General features: G+C 36.1%; 1 protein-coding gene across 1 annotated transcript; it reads right to left on the bottom strand.

The window, feature by feature from the left end:
* Positions 1-19,925: 19,925 nt before the first annotated feature.
* Positions 19,926-22,293, bottom strand: LOC143614582 (protein HOTHEAD-like). Its single transcript, XM_077087981.1, has 5 exons — positions 22,169-22,293; positions 21,423-22,064; positions 20,923-21,308; positions 20,338-20,804; positions 19,926-20,241 (listed from the first exon to the last, which is right to left on the bottom strand). Exons 1-5 carry the CDS (start codon positions 22,254-22,256, stop codon positions 20,178-20,180), a joined length of 1,647 nt encoding a protein of 548 aa, XP_076944096.1. The 5' UTR covers positions 22,257-22,293; the 3' UTR covers positions 19,926-20,177.
* Between the last annotated feature and the right edge of the window lie 416 nt (positions 22,294-22,709).

The following is a 22,709-nucleotide window of genomic DNA, read 5'->3' as shown; positions in this document are numbered from 1 at the left end:
CGAACCATAAACCCAAAACCCTAAACCCGAAAACCGAAAACCTAAACCCGAACCCTAAACCCTAAACACTAAACCCGAAACCCTAAACCCGAAACCCGAAAACCCGAACCCTAAACCCGAACCCTAAACCCTAAACCAAAACCCTAAACCCTAAACCCTAAACCCTAAACCCGAACCCTAAGCCCGAAACTCTAAGCTCGAACCCTAAACCCTAAACCCGAAACCTTAAACTCGAAATCATAAAAAAACGCAACTTGTAAAAAAATAATATAAAATTCTTATTTTCGTGCTAATTTGGTAATTATATAACTTTAAGAGGTAATATGAAAATTGGTTTTTCTAGGGAGGGGGTATGACAAGAAACCGGGGGGTACGTTTAGCCTGAAAATTGGTTTTTCAGTAATGCATTTCTAATATTGGATTAGATTTCAGGTTTGGTAAGATTCTCACTCAATCCTTTTCAGGCGATTGTCAATGGGGGGGCATGGATTTCATCGTTAGGATGGAATTTGTCGACGGGGGCCATTGATTTCATCGTTAATACGTCTGCGATCAAGGATGGAATTATCAGTACCCAGGATTTTCATATGTTTGCCTGAGTATGGCCATTATCATAAAAAAAATTCGTTAGTGATACATTCTATTAATAGAAACTAGACATTAAGAATCATCCACTGGTATTATAATTCTAAATGACAACCTCCATGTATATATTTAAAATAGGGTGTTGCTAAACATACCCCCCCTTACTTCATTTTTACTAAATATACACTCCCCCCTGAACTTATTACATAAATTACAATTATCTCTTGACATTATTTATATATATATTAGTCCCTACAACATTACTTTCATTTAATAACCTCCACTACATATATCAAATTAAAAACTATCAAGTATTACTATTAATTTATTTTTTTAATATTAATATTTTTAATATTAATATTATAAATATTTATAATATCTTTTTTTAATTTTAATAGTATATATATTTATAATATCCTTATTTTACCACTTTATCTTTTACAAAATAAACCAAAACCCCAAAACCCTAAACCCTAAACCCGAAACCCGAAACCCTAAACCCTAAACCCGAAACTGAAAGGAAATTCATTTTCACGGTTTTTGTGTGTGAAACTCAAGGTGTTTCTCTCTAGGGGGGGCGATTTTTTCCCCTCCCTAGTCCGTCCCTTTCCTCCATCACATCTCCCATCCTTGGCTTCCAATCTCCTCTTGAGACTTGGATCTCGAACAACCAGATTCTTTCTGTTTTGTTCAATCATGCAATCCGTAGCATGATGCCAATCGATCTTGATTTGTTCTCCATCGTTACCCAGAATTAGTTTCTGGGGCTAGGCAACCGATGATGAGAGGTGTGAGTATCTCCAGCTTGTATCCCTACAGAGGATGGGAGGCGAGCTTGATTGGTTCCTTGGAATCAATCGATCATAGTCTTGACTATGATGTCAATCGGCCATTCTTTGGCTGTTACCCAGGTTCAGGTTTCTGGACTTGGAGCTAGATCACCAGAGACAAAGGGATAGGTTCGGAGTTTTTTTAGAGAGACTTTAGGTTGCTGGTATTCGTCGTGTATGAAGGCTGGCAACAATCCTATCTTGCGTAGGAAGTCAATCGGCTATGGAGATGTTCAAGGCTGTTACCCAACTATGACGATGGTTGGTGCTTGACAACTTGGGCAGAGCATATGAAGATGGTGTTCATGGTTTTCTTCCGGCTTCACGAGGTTCATGGGGTATTATATGGGAGTCATGATCTTATGCATGATATGAACCACTTTCTTATTCATTGATTTTTCTTGATGTTATGCATCGCCGTAATTATCTTGGTGGTAAGAAATGGAGGCATCACGCATGTGTGGGCTTAATCCGGGTGTCGGAGTATCGGCACCAGGTTGTTCTATTGCCAGGGTTGAATTGATTAATGTGCTAGGCAGTTCATTGGAGATCTAGATTTGATTGGGGTTTTGGTTGCATACTATGTTGTTTTATTAAGGGTTTATGGGTTTTATCTCTTGTTCATCATTAGTCCAGTTTAACTAGCCTAAGCATTCGTCTATGATTGAGTGCCGGAGGTGTTTCCTGGACCTAGTTAGTGGTGTTCATATGATAATGACATCTGGATGAGATTTGGTTGAGTTTGCTGATTTGATCTTCGGTTTTGCTGATTTGATCTTCGGTGAACAATGTAAGGGGTTCGGATCTTGTTTATGGATCCGGGTTGGATGGTATGGGTTGGAGCTGAGTTGGTTGTTCATCCCATATTTGGTGCAAGATTTGAATTTCCTTAGTTTTTGGGATTGAGGAGATTTGAATTTTGTATCATATCTTGTTCTGACTTGGATGCTCTAAGATTTGGTTGGGGCCCGGATATAACCTGGGCCGACTCCTTGCCGGAGTGGGCCGTATGTTTGATTTGGAATTTGGACCCGGGACTGATGTTTTGGGCCGAAGGATTGTTGTCCAAGTTAGGCCTGGGCTAGTTGGTGGGGACTGGGCTGGACAGACAACTTTAATGCTCCAAACTAGCCCTGGGCTTAGGTTATGTTATATAGGCTTGACGCAGGGGGAAAGATCTGGGCTAGAGAATATGCATGGGATATTTGTTGGACTTTCGTCTGCCAAGACTGGGCTCCACTTGTCATGGGATGAAGGTTAATTCATTTGGGCTTATGGGGCGTGGCCCCGTGCGATGATTCATATGGCCGATATGTAACACATTTGAGTTTGGACTTATAGTTTGTCTCAAGATGGGCTCGGCCAATCCTCTTGGAGGGGATCTTCTTGCTTCTCCTATTATATTAGGCCTAGTCCAATGTTTCGTTAAGTTTTATGTCCCAAATTGTATGCCTTCGGGCTTAGTATTATGTTTTCATTTGTGGTCAACCTCCTCCATGGTAAATGTCCAGGAGGGGGGAGATGCACTAGTTTGTATTTTTCTTTTTTTCTTTTTCAGTAAATTTTACCAAGGGCAATGCCCTTTTACCAAAAAAAAAAAAAGAAAACCTGAAACTGAACCCGAAACCCGAAACCGAACCTTAAACCCTAAACCCGAAACCGAACCCTAAACCCTAAACCCGAAACCGAACCCTAAACCATAAACCCTAAAACCGAAACCCTAAACCCGAAACCAAACCCTAAACCTGAACCCTAAACCCTAAAACCGAAACCCAAAACCCTACACTCGAAATCATAAAATGAAAACGCAACTTGTAAAAAAAATAATATTAAATCCTTACGTTTGTGCTAATTTGGTAATTATATGATTTTAAGGGTTAATATGAAAGTTGGTTTTTCCAAGGGGGGTATGACAAGCAACCAGGGAGGATACATTTAGCCTAACCCTTAAAATATAGTCGATCGTTATTAAGGCTTGGATTATGCGAACAATTAATATGGAGCGTAGATCGTTGTTAGTATTTGAAGAACAATTTTTAGACTTTAATTAATACTTTTGTTTTGATAGTGATCAAGATTAAAATGATTCAATGTTACACGTTTATTGTTGATTATATGTCACATTAGTGGCGGACATAGCTTAGGGACAGGGGTAACCCGGGTCATCCCTCAACTTCCGTTTAGTACAATTTTTTTTTATAAATAGTCGTTTTATATATCGAGTTACACTTAAATGAAAATTAGGTTACCCCTTAAAAATTTTAAGAAGCCCAACACCTCATCTCAAAATTTTATTTACAACCCTAATTAAGTTAAAGCCCACCCATTAGTTAAAAGCCCACACATATTAAAATAAGATAAAATTCCAAAAACATAAAATACAATTATATAAAATTAATAACACATACAATCCTGCATCAATACATCAAGCTTCAGTCTTCAACACCTAAGTTGATTGGCCACACAAATACTCTGTCAAAACATCTTAAAAAGAGTCCAGACTTATTAGAAGCAGCTAAGTTGATAAACAGAACAAAAGAAACATTGAATGATAAGTGATTTAAGACAAAACGGGTTTGCTGTAATGTTGGAAAAACTTACTTCTTTTTGCGTAAAAAACAATATTAAAACATTAGATATGACATAAACTTATGGTAAGCATTGAAACAAAAATAATATCATTACTTTTTTTAACAACTTTCATTAAAAACAAACGAACCCGAGCCCCTCCTATCGAGAAGCTAGCAAGGGCTAGGATATAACCATAACGCAAGATTACAAAGTTAAACTTTCCAACTAGACCAATCTATTTCCAAAACTTGGCTCTAATTTTTATCCACAAAAAACTTAACACGTTTATTTTGTCGAGGTTGGTTTCGATCTTCATTGGCTCGTTCTCAAACATAAGTTTTTTTTCCGAGCTCTCCTAATGCTCTATATCGCCACTATCATTATCAACTTCACAATTTGCCACTGATGTTCATTACTAATCAACATCATTTTGAAATTGGGATTTTAATACGATTCTGGATACGCAAATTCGAGAATTTGGAAATCAATTAAGTAAGGTAACAACTGCTTTGTTAGAAAATATGCAGGGTTTAACTCCTTGTGACATGATTTCTAAGTCTGACATATTTAAGATAGTGACATTTTTTAGATATATCTGAATGATTTTAGTACAAAATAAGGGGGTGTATTTTGGGTGATCGTAAGGTCTTCTACCACTCTATAAAGCAAGATGAAAGATTTGCAATTTTATGAAATATGTGACATTGCTCGTCTAATGGTGGAGACCGGAAAAGATCCTTCTTTTCGTTGGTTTATCGGATATTGGATATTGAAGCTAGCTTTGGTTTTACTGGTTGTAAACGCAACTGTTGAAATATGTTTTTCTAAATTGAAGCTTATTAAGACGGATTTACGCAATCGAATGGATGATGATTATTTGAACAATGCTCTAGTATATGAGATCGGAAGAGAAACATTTGATAAAATAACGGAAGACGATGTAATGAGTCGATTCTTATCTTTCAAATTCCGAAGATGAGAGATCACTATTATGCAGTTGTTTAACTTTATTTGTTATCGCCTTTTTTTATTTTATTTACATGAATCAACGATTAAAAAAACTAGGTTACCTTTGGAATTTTGTTCTGGATCCGCCATTGGTCACATATATGCCCTAACCAGTTAAAGAAACAACTTAAGTTATAAGAACAAATTAAGACGATTACTACATCAAATATAGAAATGATCATCACATTACCTAAAGATCAAGAAATGAAAGAACTACACAAAATGGATAAACAACATAAGTACTGCAATCTTAGAAAATTTTTAACTAAAACTAAAATAACTTGAAGATTTTTAAAAACACAAAATATTTTTAATATGTCTTAGCTAGGGGTGAGCAGAAAACCGAATAAACCGAACCGAAAAACCGAACCCAAAAAAACCGAACCGAAACATTAATCGACGGTTATTTTTTTCGTTTTTCGAAAAAACCGATTTTTGGGTTTAGGTTCGGTTATCCTTTTTAAAAAAACGAAAGAAAACGAACCGAACCCATTAATCGAACCTATGTTGTCTACGTGTTTTTTTTAAGATGTTATGACCGGAACAAAATATCAAATGAATCTACCATTGATGGTGATGAAGATTATGAAAATTGAGTCTAAATTTTGATAATAAATAAGATAATGAATAGCAATTTGGGCCAAACTCTTAGTGTATTTTTTATTAAAAACTTTGTTGAATTTTAAACTCTACTACTTAAACAACTTTAATTGTTTGGTTCCACGTAACACGTGCCTATTTTTGTATTTGAATTCAATATATATTAGGTACTCTATTTTTTTTATTTTTTTTAATGTCTACTCACAATTAAAAAAAAACGAAAATAAACGTAACTGAAACCGAAGCCGAAGTAATCGAAAACCGGAAAACCAAAAACCAATCCTTTGGTATTTTAAAATAACCGATAGCTGCGGTTTCGGTTTCGGTTTCACCCAATAACCGAACTAAACCGAAGCGTGCTCACCCCTAGTCTTAGCCAAAGTTTTTAAATGAGTTATTAAAAAAATCTAAAAGATTTGATATTCAAAAGAAAAATACACACATCTTAAAAACTTGTATACATTTATTGAAAAAAAGAGTAGGCTTTGACAAAAAGAGGAAATAACACACCCAAATATCATAGAAAAGTGCATACCAACAAAAATAGATATAAAATTTTATGAAAAGTAATTGAATATTTGGTTACACCGGAAACTCAAATACAAGCCTGGATCCCTACCATGTGTCTTGCAAAAGTGTACAAGACTAAGCACAACACTCACAAAATACACTATCCAAGACAAGGTAGACTGAGCATGTGCAATCGATGGACCAACTGTATAAGCGACCGTGGAAGGTCCTATCCTTGTTCGGATGTTGTGGTATGCCTATAAATTGAAGCCTTCGCAGCCATTTTCCTCGCCCTTTTTGCTCTAAACATTCATATATACATACTTAACATATTTGTCTTTAAGATCTTTAAATTGAATATCAATTTGAAGAAAAGAAATCAAGAAAAAGAAAGAGTGAAGAGAAGACCAAGTTCTACATCATCATTCGTATATAAACCATTTTTGTCGTCCCTATCCCTGAAGCTCTTTACTAGAGTAGATTCGCATCTTTGAACAAGTTTTAAAAATATATTCACCCCCTCCCTCTAGGTTACTAAAGTTAGCATTTTGTTAGTTGGTGGTATTGGTATTTAAACAAAGTTAGCATTTTGTTAGTTGGTGGCCATTGGAATTTGAACACTAATCATCAGGTCGACCCTAGGGAGTAACCGAGGCACATAATTATAAAGAGCCTTGAGCCTCTCCAGCAAGCAAACCTTTCTAAGCAGAGGTATCCAAGCTCCTATCGTTCTTTTAGAGTTTGACCCCTCTTATTATCCGTAAAGTAGCTAAAATGTTGAGAGAAAATTAAGAAAATATGTGTATATTTGATAAGAAATGAGGGTCGGAAGGTCAATAGTGTAGGTTTAAGAATAAATGAAAATGAAGACGTGGGTTGTATTTACTTAGTATTTATATTAGGTTAAGTTGTGAGCCCATTTTCGTTAAGCCCATCTATTAACATTTTTTCTTATAGAGCTTCTTTGGTTATTGTTGTTTCTCAACTATGATAACGCATCATTTTTACTTTATTAGTTTAATAACTCTTATTCAATTTAGTAAATAAGATACATTATAAAAAAAATCTAGATTCTTAAGTTTTATTTTTTCTAATTTTAAATTTATTAGTTATTACTCTATTTACATGAGTATTAGTAAACATAGACATTAATAAACTTATAAAAAAATCTATTGCAACCCTCATTTCAAAAGCTCTTGGTTTCGTCACTGATTTTATTCATCTGAAATATATAGGATCCAATTATTCCATAATCCATTTAATCTATTGGGCATTTCTATTTTGGCTCAGTCAAGGTATTTAAATTTTCGAATACGACTCCACTAATCATCAATGTGTATTATGCGGAGTTCATAGTAAAAAGGGTAGGTCGGTACAAAGAATGGGTTTCCCACGTGTTCATGTTCCATATGCTCGTTTGTGAAGGTTTTTATTTGTATGTTTTATTCACGACAGTTTATTGAGACTTGTTGGCCCACATGCAAATTTATCATATTATGTTATGTGATGCTCGTATCTAGTCGCCATATTGCTCGGCATGCATATAAAAATAAAAGACTCTACTCCCTGGCATGGTGCGGCGGCACACATGTATAGATCGTCCTTGAGTAAAGTGTCAAAAATCGTTCTTGAGGATTGGTCATTTTTGCGATTGTCGTTCAAAAAGTTTTCTTTTTTCAATTAGACCATTGAGGTTCACCGATCTTTGGCAACATCGTCCAAATCGTTTCTCCATCCATTTATTTTATTAACACAAAGGGAAGTTTTGACTTTTTCTTTGATGTGCAAAATTTATAGCTGGAAAATACCATCCACCTTAGAAACCATTCTCAAACTGAAGCTCAAAATTTTTTTTCGACAATTACAATTAACATTTGAGACATTAGGGTCTTTATTTGGAATTCAAAGACGAGTAGAATGGTAGCAAAGTTATCACAAATGGATGCTTGGTGAGGTACTGGCAACTCGCTAGAATGGTTCAAGTGGCCGGGTGGCTTGATGTGCTATTGTAAAGCTCATTTTGTGTATTAAGTCTTTTGTATTCGTTATTTTAATTATCATTGTATTAATATGCTTTTGTTTGTCTTTCAAGTATGTTTGGACCCAGGGGCTTGTAGCCAAAATCTCAATGGGCCGTTAATAATAGGAAAAAGCGTAGCATGAATTCAACTATAAAAGGTAAAGCATTAACGTGAAAAGATAACCTCAAATACCTACTACAACAACTCTCTCTCTCTCTCTCTCTCTCTCCCTATATTCTTTCACTTTCTTTTTATAGTAAATAAAGTAACACCTTCAAGGTCTGAGACCTCGGTTGGTTATATGTGATTTCCGCTAGCTTATAATCGAGATTGATTCAAGAACTAGTTGTGAGATCCCGACCGGTTTGAGGACCTATAGGTACCCTCCATACCAACATGTGTAATCAGTTTGACATGTTCCACCGGTTTTGGAGTCACCAAAATGGTTCAGATGGCCGGAATGTGTTGCAGAAAATTGGAAACAAATTAACCAAACAAAAAATGGTAGTTCGAAAGATACAGTGGCAGTAACAGTGGTTCAAAGTCCGATGAGCGGCGACGACAATCTTAAAGTTTAGATCAAGCGGCGGTCGACGGTTCGGGAGTAAAGCGACTATCGTATGTTTATTTTCTGGCGATTGAGGTAAGATCCGACATCCATGGTTTCATATTTCAGAGAGAGATGAATTGTCAGCATCCATTTTACCTATTAAGGCAACTTGTGAGATTCAAGATCATGTGAAATATGAATTATGAAACTTGTGGGATTCAACAATCCGACATCCATTGTTGAGAGTAAATGAAGATGGGTTTAGTGGTGGAAGAAGACGAAACTGGGAAGGATGAATTGGTTTTTTTTTTCTAGGATTTTTATCTTTAACTGATTAAATCAAAGTTTATTATTGAGTTAAAAAATAATAAAATAAACAAATAGTTAAAAAGGACTAACGTACCCTTGATTTAACGTTAAAAATATAATGGCGTTAGTGATTTGTACATAGCTGGCAAGAACTGGAAAACGTAAATGGTATGTTTGAACAAAATAAACTTTGTGAACGAAAGTCGCGTACTTGAATAAACTTCAAGGACGATTTTAACATTTTACTCATTATGTTTTCATTTATCCAGAAATATAAAATAAATTATTATTTTTATCTTCTATTGTATGCGCCATAGGAACATTGAGTGGCATACTTGTATAAATTAAGGAATCATGTGTATATCTGGTTTAACATTGTATTTATAAAACAATGAACGAAATGTTTGATTTATAGTCATTATGTTATCAAAATATTTATATACAGATGGGTTGACACTATTTTAATTTGTTAAACTATAGATTGAATTGCCTAATAATTAATTCATGACACATGCTATAACCAATCCCAAAACAAGTTCGTTAGAGACATATTCTAAAACTAATAATTAGACAAGTTCACCGTGAGAAATTAATTTTAATTGTTTGTAACTTTCTAATGTAAGTTGTCATTAGTAATCCATCGATACATTCCCTTTGTAATCCGTCGGTTAACAAATTACCCATGATCATACTGTTGTCAGAGATCTCGTTAGTAATTATTATCACCAATGAATTACCAATGGAACTTTTGGTCGTTAATACTCATACATGAATACCTCACAACAAAGTGTGTATCCAATAATGAGATTGTTAAAATTGTTGCTTGTAATGTGGTTAAAGCAGCGTGCAAGTTGGTGCACTGCAGTAGTTTTTGTTGCAGTAATTGCGGCAGCGGCTCTAATTTTTCAACTTATTTTTTCAAAAGTGGCACATGCTGCCTTCGGGTGTTGTGTGCAGGGGCGCAGCTTAAGAGGGACCCAGGGTGGCCCCGGTCACCCCGTCTTTTCACTTAGTAAGGCAAATTTTCATGATTTCGTCCAAAAATGTTATAAGTATTGAGTCCGGTCACCTCCATGTAAAGCAATTGGTCACCCCCCCGCTCTTTACTTTTTTAATAAAATTCCAACGTTTGATTTTTTTTCCACAATCGGACAATAATTGGTCAAAAATAGGTCTAGATTTGGATGACAATTGGTCAAAATTAGACCAAATCAGTCAAGTGGAATGAGTTCTTACCTAAATTCGGACCAAAATTGAACTTGATTTGGAGCTAGGGTTTGTGTCGTAGTGCTCTTTGTGATGAACAAAGTTTATGTTCGTTTACGTCACTGAATATTGAAGGTTGAAGAAAGTAGGTAAAGGAAACATGCTTATTTACATCTAACCCCTCTAGCTTTGTTAGTTTATTTAAAACAAGTTTAGGCAAGTTTTACTTTTAACTCCTTCAACTTCTAATTTTATATATAAAAGTTATAAATTCAACTTTATATATATATATATATATATATATATATGTAAAAATATACATAAAAAGTATGATTCGATTAATTCATAGTCGATACCACCACCCAACTAGCGTCTAAAACTTCTACAACCATGATTGAAAAAATGGTCCTTTTAATAAATGAAGAAAAATTAAATATTAGACTTTATATTGTATGACCCGACTCGACCCGAAAGCACAGACCCAAATTTTTTTGGTCCGGGATTTCAGTCACCGCTATGACATTGCTCAAGCTTCGCCACTGGTTGTGTGTAGGGCTGTAAACGAACCGATCGAACACGAACAAGGCCTTGTTCATGTTCGTTCGTTAAGAAAATATTGTGTTCACGAACAATTATCGAACGAGATTTTATGTTCGTGTTCGTTCATTAAGAAAATTAATGTGTTCACGAACACAAACTAACACAAATAAAATCGGTAGAGGATGAGAATAATACCGATGTATTCATCAATGTAAATATTGAAATCTTGTAAATGAATCGAATGAACACAACATATTTGTGTTCGTTCATTTAACTTTATAACTAATTGAACAAATATTTATGTTCATTTGCGTTTATTTAAAAATGGACATTTGTGTTCGTTTATGTTCGTTTGTTTAAAATCTAAACAAACATAACTAAACAAAGATAAACGAACATAAATAAATATATATGAACTAATGTGAATGAACACAAACAGACTTAAATATGAAAACACATAAATGAATACAAATTATCAAATATAAAACCTTTAAGACATATCCGGATAATATTTAATTATTTTCTATTAATAAATAAATGAACATAAACGAACGTTCATGAACATAAATGAACGAACGGAACATTTGTTCATGTTCGTTCATTTAATTAAACGAACACAAATATTGTGTTCATGTTCGTTCGTATATTAAATAAACGAACATAAACGAACTTCCCGCCGAACGTTCATGAACAGTTCACCGAACGTTCGGTTCGTTTACAGGCTTAGTTGTGTGGTTGTCTATGTTGCACATGAACTCGTACAGGAACGGGAAACGGGCACGGGTACGGGAACGGGAAACGACAAAACTCCAAAAAATCAAGAAACGGGTACGGCACGGATACGACAATAAATACATATAAAAAATAAATATATACTACAGATAAGTAATTACTTATTAATAAAAATAAAAATATATATAATTTTTATTTATATATAATGTCAATTTTAAACATTTTATGTATAAAATTACAAGTTGAGGATCAAATGTAAACTAGTTTAGATAAAGAGGGTTAAATGTTAAAATGTATAACCTAATTTAATATTTTTTATGTAAATGTTAACAAATTTTAAGGACTAGATGCAAACAAGTGAAAGATCAAGGGGTTAATTAAACCTAAACTTAAATTTAACGTAAACAATAAAACAGCCGCCTCTTTTTCTTCTTCATTTTTCTTCATCTGTTTTCCGGCACCGGAATCTTCACCGGAATACCGTATGTGGCGCCGGAATTCATCGGAAATGTCCCAGAATCGTTATTTACCGTCCCCATTTAACGGATGCTTTTAGGAACGTCCCCAAATCTCAGGAAACGTTATGGAAACGTCCCACATCCGCCCCCGTAGGCGTTTCCGTCCCCGACGAGTTTCCGGGATAGGGTACGGTGGGTTCCAGGCGTTTCCGTGCATCAAAGGTGGTTGTACTAGTGCGAAAATTGGATACAAAGTTATAGTGATTAAAGGGAGTTCAGTCATCGAGATGTTTGTGATTTGTGGGTAGAATGATTAGTGTTGGCCTCATGCTTAGCAATGAATGAATTTCATATCTTTTAATATCTGGTCCAACTTTGTATTTCAAGCTCTCGGCGCTTGTCTCAATCCGTACAAGGCTTTAAACAACTTATACACCTTGTATTACTCACCCCATTTTTCAAAGCCTTCCGATTGAGACGCCCTGTCTTCTTTAAACTCACCATGTAAAAACACGGTTTTCATGTCTATGTGGTGAATTTCCCATTCAGTGGCGGTCGCTAAGGCTACCAATAAGCGAATGGTCTCGATATGGGCCATGGGTGCAAATACCTCATCGAAATCAATCAAGTGCTGTTCAACATACCTTTTTATCACCGAAGTCCTTCGGATACATATCAAAAAACGCCACTATATTCAATATGTCAAACTTAGAAAATGAATCACAAGGATTTAAACCAGACATATTTTCTATCAAACTAGTTAAGATCTCACTAAATCTATTCCAATTTCTTGAATTTGCATATCCAAAACGGTATTAAAACTTTCAACTTCAAAATAATGTCGATTAATAATGCTATTCTTTAGGTTTCGTTGATTACCAGGCATTTCCATCATATCTAACATTTTAATCTTGTTTTTTCCACAAAAAGATGTCACTCTAGCCAACATCTAGTCAAACTCGTTTTGTCTTAGATTATTCAATTCTCGGTTTGTTCCGCTTCGCTTCTCACAAGTCTTGATTTTTTTAAGATGTTTTTATAGAGCATTTGTGAAGCCTAAAATATCTTTCAACAAGTGTATATAAAACATAAAATCAAGACTCTTAAAATACTTAAGAATACCTTTCGCATTAGTTCGTTGTTGCACACTATCTCCATCTTCTTTAATAAAAGCAAGTGCCTCAACAACTTCCGGTAATAATTTGAACAAACTTATGATTTCTATGATGAGAACCCCATTAAGTGTATCAGGTTCGTGCAAGGGAAATCACTTGGTCTAATCTTTTTCCTGTCCTAATTTTACCAAGAAGAACTTTGTTTTCCTCTATCTCTCTCTCTCTCTCTCTCTCTCTCTCTCTCTCTCTCTCTCACTCTTTTTGACTCCAACATCATATCGTTTCTTTTTCAAGAAGCACCAACCGTGTTAAAAACCATGGAAAGAAATTCATAAAATTCTTTTACACTAGTACGTTTTTTTGCAACAACCATAATTCCTAATTGAAGTTGATGAGCAAAGCAATGTATGCAATGTGCTGATGGATTATCTCTCAAACTCAAATATTTTAATCCATTAAACTTTCCTCGCTTGTTGCTTGCACCATCATAACCTTGACCCCTTACCAGTTTAAACAAAAATAAACTTTAAGATACAATATAATTTTTATTAAAGTTTATGTAAAAAAAAGTGTGAAACATATTACTTACTTAATCTATGCTTAACGATTATCTGATAATAAAGAAATGATGGCATCTTTAAGAGTTGAAGAATATGCATTCTTCATATGAGCAACTCCATTTAAACTCTCTTTAAGAACTCCGAGTTTGTCAACATATCTCGAGATCTATGGCCATGTGTTCCTTTTGAGACACGCCACTAGACTAATCTGCTATCAACCCAAACACATTATCTTTAATTCTTCACAAAGAATATTGGTTACTTATTTCGCAAAGCAATCGATAATTTATTTCTGTATTGATGGAGTTGTCAACTTATTATTCTTTTTTTTTTTGCATTCCCTAAATTGTACTTAGCAATATTCGGGTTGTTCTCAGAAATCAACTTTAAAGTCGCACGAAATAGACCTTTAGAAAAAGAGTCTTCAGATTCATGATGACCACGAAATGATAAACTATTTTCTAACAAGAATCTATAACTACGAACTGAACCCAACAATCGATACAAATTTGCAATATTTTCTTCATTACTACGCTGAGTAACATTCTCATCATAGGATTGTCTTTGGTTCAAGAGATTTCCATATTTTTGTGCCGACTTATTATGAAAACCATTAACATCCCCAACATGGTCCTTTAAGGCACCCAGTTGACTCTAATTACAAAAGCCTTCACTTGCAATAGCCTTTCTTCCACTTTGATTACCAACACTTTCATTAAACAAGTAACAACATAAGCAATATGTTTATTCTTTTTTAGTGCTATTCTCCAACCAATCATGTTTATCAAACCGTTTTACATAAAACATCTCCGGCCACTAGAATAGTTTGTCATTTAAAGTCATGACCTCGTTGTTGAAAAACCTTTTTAACAAGATACGCTCTTATGATGTCATCTATTCGATTAGATGTTAACTAGCAATAGGCGGTCTATCTGAGGGATCTGAAAACTCAAATCGATTGTTATACGTATTGAAGGGGTTGAAGTCGAAGGAATATTTAGATCACTATTATAATTTTCTTCATTTCTTGCATATCATCAACAATTTTTGAACTTGGTGTTGGACCGATATAACCATCGTCTTTTCTTTGACATTTAAAGAGATTGCTAGTAAGACTTTGTTTACTCATCTTCCAAGTACCCTAAACAAAGTTTAAACCATAAAATCATAATCAATTCCAATTTAAACACAAACCCTAAATCCTTATTCCCTAATAAATTCCAATTTAGACATAAACCCTAAATCTTTAATCAATTCCAGTTTAGACATAACCCCTAAATCCATAACCAGTTCCAATTAACAATTTCAATAAACCATAATCAATCATTCAATTGCCCATAAATAATTTCAATTACCAATTTATATAACAGTTATAATTTTAGTTAAAAGTTGAAGAATATCTAGATTGAGAAGCTATAAATCGAACCGTGAAAGAGGGTTCGAACCACTGAACCACCTCTTCTCTTCTCGGCTACAGCGTGGAGCGGTGGAGGTCACCTGGTCAGGTGATTGGAGAAGAAGGAGAGGAGGAGGGTAGACCAGCAAGGGGCAGCCTGGTCACGGTGCTGGCTTGGATTTTTTGATTGATTGAGGACCGACAATTTTGTTTTTAAGTGTAAAATAGCTTGATTATTTTAAGGGTTAATGTGTTTTATTGGTTTGAGCTTTAAACTTTGTTTGGGCTTTAGTTGGGTTGAATTTTTAAATTAGTTGGGCTTAACGCGCATAAGGGCAAAATTATTACTTTTCAGGGAAAACACGTAAAACCGACCTAAGTTAATTTTTTTACACTACCGACGAGAAGCCGAGGGGTTGCGGAGGCTACCCATCGTATTACAGTACATTCGCCATGTCATTTGTCACATAATATTCTTATAAATCCTTAAAAGCCTCGATTTCATCTCCAACCCTACAAATATCCTTAACCTATTTAACTTTTACCTTGTCACCTACTTATTATACACAACTTTTGTTTTTACTTTCGTCACACCTTTTCACGGGAACCAAGACAAACATATAGAATTGTGTAAAAACACTTTACCTAAGTGTTTCTATGAATGAATATCCTTCAATGGTAAGACTGTCCATTGTGGTTAGTTTATTTGTCTCGCAAGTGGCCGCCGCGAGCCGCCTCACTCGCGCATACCGCACCGAGGTTCCGCGAGTGAGCCACCGCCACCATGCTCGTTTGGGCTGAAGTGAACGTTAGCATGGGGAGGTATGGAGATGACTGTTGGGCATGAGTAAAATATAAAAGCTTTTTTTATTTTTTTTTAATTTTAATCCCATATAAACCCCCATAATTACCTTTAACAAACTACCAACACTCTTAACTCTCTTTACATTAATTCTAAAACAATATATTCCATATTCTCATCTACATTTTTTAAAAGTATGGATCCATGAGGTAGTTGTTATCGACTAGAAATGTCGTATAGTCAAGACGACAATGTCGTATTTAGCGGTACTGAAATGGAACAAAACTTGAGTCAAATGCCACCACCATCTCCCGACTTTTTGTTCCGGAGACAAAAGAGGTTCGTACCCAGGTCGCTAGGGGAAAACGATCCCAAAAAAAAAAAGAAGAACCGAGGGGCAGGAGCCTCAAGCCAAACAACCGAGGAACTCGTTCAAAAAAAACAATTCCTTGGAAAAAAGAGGAGAAACAGGCTTTGTGTCGTGCCTAGGTTGAAATATCCAAAGATCGTAAAGCTGGTATTTAAAAAAAATGGTTTCGGATAAAATTTTAAAAATATGTTTGTAAATTATCTTTTTTTTTAATCGTAGCGGACTATCAAAGACACCGTATATTTTTAGCAGGAGTGAAAGAGTTGTTCTATAAGTTGGCAGGAAGTACGAACTGTACCAACAATATGATAGCGGAAAGATGGTCCAAAACTCGCAAATATTTCGGACCTTTTACATATTTGCATAACAGAAACAATCTTCGAATGCGGCCGAGCGGGAGCGATGATATTCAAGTCTCCATATTCACATGCGACGAGTAGAAATCCGAAGTGTTCAACAAGTACGAAACGGTAAAAACGTGGGACGAGGACGAGTTGGGGCAAATACTCAAGTCATGCTCGAAATGGATCGAGTTAGTTGCACCGGAAATTGAAGGTGGCTCAATGCCAAAGCGTAAGAAAACTACTTCGTCTTATTCATATGTCTCATCTAGTAGCTCGGATGCTCATGTAGGGATTGACCTAAACGTGTCCGGGCAAGAATATCAACCACAAGTCCTACGTCAACCACTCGAAAGGGACCGGAGAAAAAGATCAACCACAACTACCGAGGTCGATCCGACATTTGTCGAAGATGTACACAAAATATCGACTAGTATCGAGGCGGCGGCCTGGGTGAAAGTTTCAAAAGACAAATTTAGAAATCTAGACTTTCTTATCAAGGACTTTAACAACCTCAACCCCATGCGCCGATCAGTATTTGAAGAAGAACAAACGCTTGTTCTTGAGGAAATCAGAGCAGATCAAGAAATAAGGCGAAGAACGAGAGGCGACGGAGATCGGGAATAAATTTGTATTTTTATTCTTAAATTTGTTTTTTTTAATACTTTTAGGATGTTTAATTTTTTTTATTTGTAATTTTTTATGTTATTAGGATGTTTAATGTTTTTTTTTATTAGATAAATTAGTTTTTTAGTTATATTATTATATTAAAAAAAACAAAAATTCAGATATTTCGTTGAAGCTGCTGCTCGTTTGTACTATAACAAGTTCAGTCTGTTTTAACGAGTATGCAGTCAGCACTGCAAGAAATATTATTGGATAAATTTGAAATAAAACTTAATCAATAACACACGGTTTAAGTTTCAAAAGCCTCCAACCTAAAGGCTTTGAAGAAACACTAGTTGACCTTTCGAGATTCACAATTACGTACTTTATAGATTTTTATAAATAATACTTTTTTTCGAAAAGCAGATTTCATCAAACCAATAACTAGGCCACCTGCTAAGGCTGAGGGGTGTGGGGGGCTCTAACGGGGGCGCGAGTGGGGGCTCCAGCCAATAATATTGTGACGTGTGGCAGAGAGAGAAACTGGATAAGGGGGTGTTGGAGCCCCTGGCCCTGGTGTGGAGGGGCTCCAGCAGGGGCTCCAGCGGATTTTTTTTTTATTTTTTTATAAATATATTCAAAAAACGTATTATTAAAAAAACTCATAAATTATTAAAAAAAACACACATTAAAAAAAAACACATTAATATCTAAAAATAAAATAAAAATTAAAGTACTAAAAAACATTATTCTTATTCTTCGGCTTGGTCTTCTTCGATCAACCTCTTTCGGATACGTTCCTTTTGCTTTTCCATCAGCATTTGATCGACCGGATTTAGGTTACTGAAGTCTCTTGTAAGGAAGTCCAAATCTCTCATTCGACTTTTTTCCTTTTTGTCATTAGAGACCACCTCCATGGTTTTGTTGAATTTATTGAGGGATTCAACAAGATCGACGATGTTTACGGCTCCCCCCTCAGCCGGTTTTTTCCCCTTGGCGTCCCTTCCCAATGGCCGCCTCCTCGGCGGTGAAGACGTTTCCTCCCCCGCAATGTTTAGGTTGAATACAACGCGGCAATCCGACCCGGCGGAAGTGCTATACGCTCCAGACGAACTAGTTTTAGTCCGTTTCGGCCCTACTTCCGCATCATGGTCCGGCGCCACAAGCTCAACCCACTTGGAACACCTGTTCAACCTCCCCCACAACTTTAAATCGTCCCACGTCTTCACCGTCCCATACCTCCGCAAACACTCCTGCCTCCACTTTTCGACAGTGAAATTGTAAACCGCCAAATCATCACTGCCACTTGGTCTCATATGACCGGCGTTCCTGTTGAAAAGATTAGGAAACAAGCCGACAAATTTTCTGATTTCGGACCACCGACCCGAAATCATATCGGCGTTTCGCTCTGTACTCCCAACGAGCATATAGAACGTCTCCCTAACCTTTGTCCAAAAAACCTTGCTTTTTTGGTAGTCGGCTGCAAAATGAATAATTAAATTAGATTTCCAGTTAACTTTTTTATTTAACTTTTTTATTAAAAATCATTTTTAAAAACGTTAAAACAATTACCGCAACGCCGATCCTCAGAAATGACTATCCAAGCCCGACACAAGGCTTCCTTCTCATCCGATGACCACGGAGTGGTTTTCCGTTTCGTCCTCGGAGTCGAAGCCGGTCCCGGCCCGTCCGTTGCAAGTTGTTTTTTCCGGTGGACGCGTCTTCTTGCTCCCGTAGCATCACCGTGTGATTCTTGTGTCTCTGGAACAACAAAGTTAGGAGACGGTTGTATGTTGGATGGTTGAAAGCCGGATGTTTCTTGCGGCCCCGAATAAAACATCGGTTGGTCTGGTGACGACCATAAATCGTCGTCAATATAATCTGAATCTAGGTTTGGGTACCAATTTCCAGACATTTTTGGGTATTATATAGGAGTTTGGGATATTATATAAGGGTTTGTAAGGTGAAATTGTGTTTTGATATGGTTGAAATGGGAGTAATTTGGGGTATTATATAGAGGTTTTAAGGGTTTTTTTTTTTAAAAATCGGAGCTCCAACGGCTCTTTTGGGCGGGCCCACCGGCTTTTTCTCTCTCTTCTCCCGCGACCACACTCACGCCTGCCTGGATTTCCGCGCTCGCTCCCCGCTCGCGCCCCGGCTCGCGCCCCGGTGGTGTGGGGTTAGCGCCCCGAGGCGCGAGCTGAGGGGCTCTCGCGCCCAGGTTAGCGCCCCACACCCCTCAGCCTAACAATATTTTTTTCATAGTTAATACCTGACGGCTGACAATAATTTTTATAATTAAGGTTATCCATGAACAAGCTTGCAATACCCTGGAAAATTAGTTTTTTTTCTCTCTTTAATAAATACTCTATAAGTAGCATTTATCAATTATAAATCACTTTCAACTTATTACTAATTAGACCGACCGTAGTGGAGCTTTATTGGAGACGTTTTGGTGGAGTATTATAGACTTATATTACTCTATAAGTCTTAACATTTTTTAACAAACGTCTAAAATGTTTACCTGGTAACGGTTGAAAGTGTTGAATACCGTTCAGGTACCTTCTAATAACACGGTTAAAAAACTGTCTACCCGTCCACTTTCTCTCCCGCTGCAGTACTTACATAACACCACATTCAAATACTTGTTATAAATAACACGATTAGGTACTAAACATCGACATCTGATTGATTCAATTAATAATGTTGATAGCTTTCAAAAACTTTCGATAGTAGAGGGTACTGCTCCTTTCACAGCTTAATATATAGACAATGAGCTTACTTTATAATAAAAAAAATAATAAATTATAAGCGTATCATCTGTAATCCCTCTACTAAGGCAATTTCACAAGTTAGTCCCAATAAATTTAATTTGCCATATAATCCCATTCTCTCAACAATAAATTTCAACATCAACATCTATTCCATAGTACTTTATTAATCATGATGTTTTCAGGATGTTACATTATTGAAATCTAAAACCATTCTGATCAAAGGAATGAGAATACGCCATGAAAACTGGCAAAACAATCTCATAACTAGAAACACCAAATAACTCAAAAGTAGATCACCAATCCGCATATGGCTTCTCCCCTGCAAGTCTTTGGCCTAGTATTGTAACTCCCATGTACCTGCATCAAATGAAAACAATAGCCAATACGCAATAGTTAGTTAACTAAACAAACGATGTAACAATAATATATATTTCAATTTTCGAAATAACGCACCTCCCAAGCATCAATAGACTAGCTTGAGGATTAGTCCCAGGAGAGTTGAGTAAAATCGATCCATCAATGACACGAAGAGAATCAACCCCAATAACCTTGTAGTCATCGTCAACTACCTTCCCGATAAGGCATCCACCATGATAATGCCATATAGTTCTTACAGTATCCTTGCAATGTTGTTCTAAGGAGATACTAGTATTACCATGTGGAATCAAGTTATAGGGCAGTTTCATGTTAAGATCAAGAATGTCTTGGTCAGTCATATTCGCAAACTTGTAGTTTGAAAATGCTTCTGAATCAACTGCTTTTAGAATGGTGTCAAGCCCGCTGACGCATTTGGCTAAGTCTTCAGGTTCGCTAAAGTAGTTGAATGTTAATGAGGGGAGGTCGGATGGATTACGAGTTACAATCTTCAGCTCACCCTTTGATAAAGGGCCATTAACTTTTTCAAATATAAATCCCCCTTTCTGCGAGAATAGGTGAAAAAAATCCACTTTGACATGAGTTCTATGAATGATTTTTTCTTTTATTATAGTTTTTAAGACATGTTCTCGTTACTCTATATATTCAAATCAGTAATGATACCTCATATGTAAAGCCCTGGTAGTCCGAAAGATTAGCGAAGATGAAATTAAAGCCACCAGCTTCCTCGATATAGCTACCAAATGGAGTAATGCCGACAACTTGGATTATAGATGGCGAAACACCAATTGGAGATGGGATGAAAAGTGAATTTAGCGGATTATCTGCCATATCTTGACCAACAAAAGGCTGTTCAAGAACAACTCTGATGTTAAGGGCATCAAGTTGGTCTTTCGGACCAATGCCACTTAACATCAAAAGTTGTGGGCTTCCAAGAGCTCCGGCAGAAAGAATGATTTCGTCTTGCTTTCTGCCTTTCAAATATGCCACATGTTTTTTCCCCAACCTATCTTCAAACACTACTCCATAAGCCTTTGGTTTTGAGCTTACTATGCAAGGTTAACAAGTAAGAATGAGTAAATAATAATAATGTAACAAGACAACAAACAATAATATTTTAGCCACGAGCTATTTTAATAGATATCAAGGCATCTAATGCATACCTTTATGCCTAAATAACACTTTGTGAACATTTGCGTGTAGGAAAAGAGACAACCCATCTGGATTTGCATGTTGTAGCAGATCAGCAGCCGTATGTCGCGTTCCATTTTGGTCGAAAATAGAACCGCCCTCTTTAGTACCTATGAGGTGATCAAAAGTATTCCCATTGTCCGGTGTGACCCCAGCTTCCAAAAGACCAGCTTTTAATGCCGATTGCCAATTGTCCAGAGGCAAATCATAAACGATACTATTTTCGACCCATTGGTAAGAATCTTCGATTAAATCTGCATCAGTTAGTTTGGCCTCGGTGTTGAACTGTTCTTCACCACGAGAGTAAAATCCAGCATTAGTCGATGTGCCACCACCCAAGACACGAGGTAGTGCATTCACAACACCTTCAACTATAAACTCTACTGAGGGTGAATCTGGAGATGTGTCAAAGAAGTAGCGACCGAAATTCATTACATTGGTGACGTTGGCATCATCGTAAGGTGAGCCACCGCGTTCGAGTAATAAAACTGAGTAGTTGGCGGATAGGGTGGTGGCGATCGGGATTCCGGCGGTGCCTCCTCCGATGACGATGTAGTCAAAGAAAGAAACCCTAGGGGCTTCTGTTGCTTCATGCATGAAGGTATAGTTTGGAGCTATATGATATAAACAGCCACAAAGTTAAGTTATTAATTTCTTTTCTTGATAAAGGTACAAATGAAACAATGCATGGTTTTAACAAAGAATAGAATGTGCATACCAAATTGGGTGGCACCAAAATCTAGTAAGAAACAAAAGGTGAAGACAGCAGCTGTGATCAATCTCCATGATCCATAGATCAACATCATGTTAAGTTGATAGCGATTACACACCTATCAATCTATTTATGAAGAACTTGAGGTTTTTGTTGTTTTGTGTGTGTGTATGAATATGGCAAAGAGATGAGATTCAAGCTATTTGTATGAAATAATATATAGCAAGTGGTAGGTATAAAACCAAATGTAATTATTGCAATAAGAAATTAAAGAATTAATAATATATAAGAGAACAATAAACTTGACAAAAACAGGTTCATATATTTATTCAACAAATACGTATTTAACTATCAAATGAAATCTGCACCCAATCGCATCCATGTCCCCCAAGGTCTCCAGCATTTGGATAAATAATCATTCAACAGTTGAATATATATTGTAATTGATAATAGTTATGAAACCAACTTTTTATAAGTCATTGACAAGATAATTTAATAATTATCATTGTTAATGAACTTAGTTTATATAGCCTAATCATCTTTAAAC

Source organism: Bidens hawaiensis, unplaced genomic scaffold (genome assembly GCF_021521415.1).
Source record: "Bidens hawaiensis isolate Kalapana, Puna unplaced genomic scaffold, B.hawaiensis_p1.1 tig00002273_1, whole genome shotgun sequence".
Classification (NCBI taxonomy): Eukaryota; Viridiplantae; Streptophyta; class Magnoliopsida; order Asterales; family Asteraceae; genus Bidens; species Bidens hawaiensis.
Note: the sequence above shows the minus strand (reverse complement) of the source record. Positions and strands in the feature narration are given on the sequence as shown.

What these genes read in the sequence shown, in the direction of transcription:
- LOC143614582 (XM_077087981.1), bottom strand. Translation starts at nt 22,256, where the DNA reads ATGATGTTGATCTATGGATCATGGAGATTGATCACAGCTGCTGTCTTC. An exon ending in AGTGTTATTTAGGCATAAAG is followed by an intron (nt 21,309 to 21,422) that starts GTATGCATTAGA and finishes AACCTTGCATAG; the next exon opens with TAAGCTCAAAACCAAAGGCT. An exon ending in ACCAGGGCTTTACATATGAG is followed by an intron (nt 20,805 to 20,922) that starts GTATCATTACTG and finishes CTATTCTCGCAG; the next exon opens with AAAGGGGGATTTATATTTGA.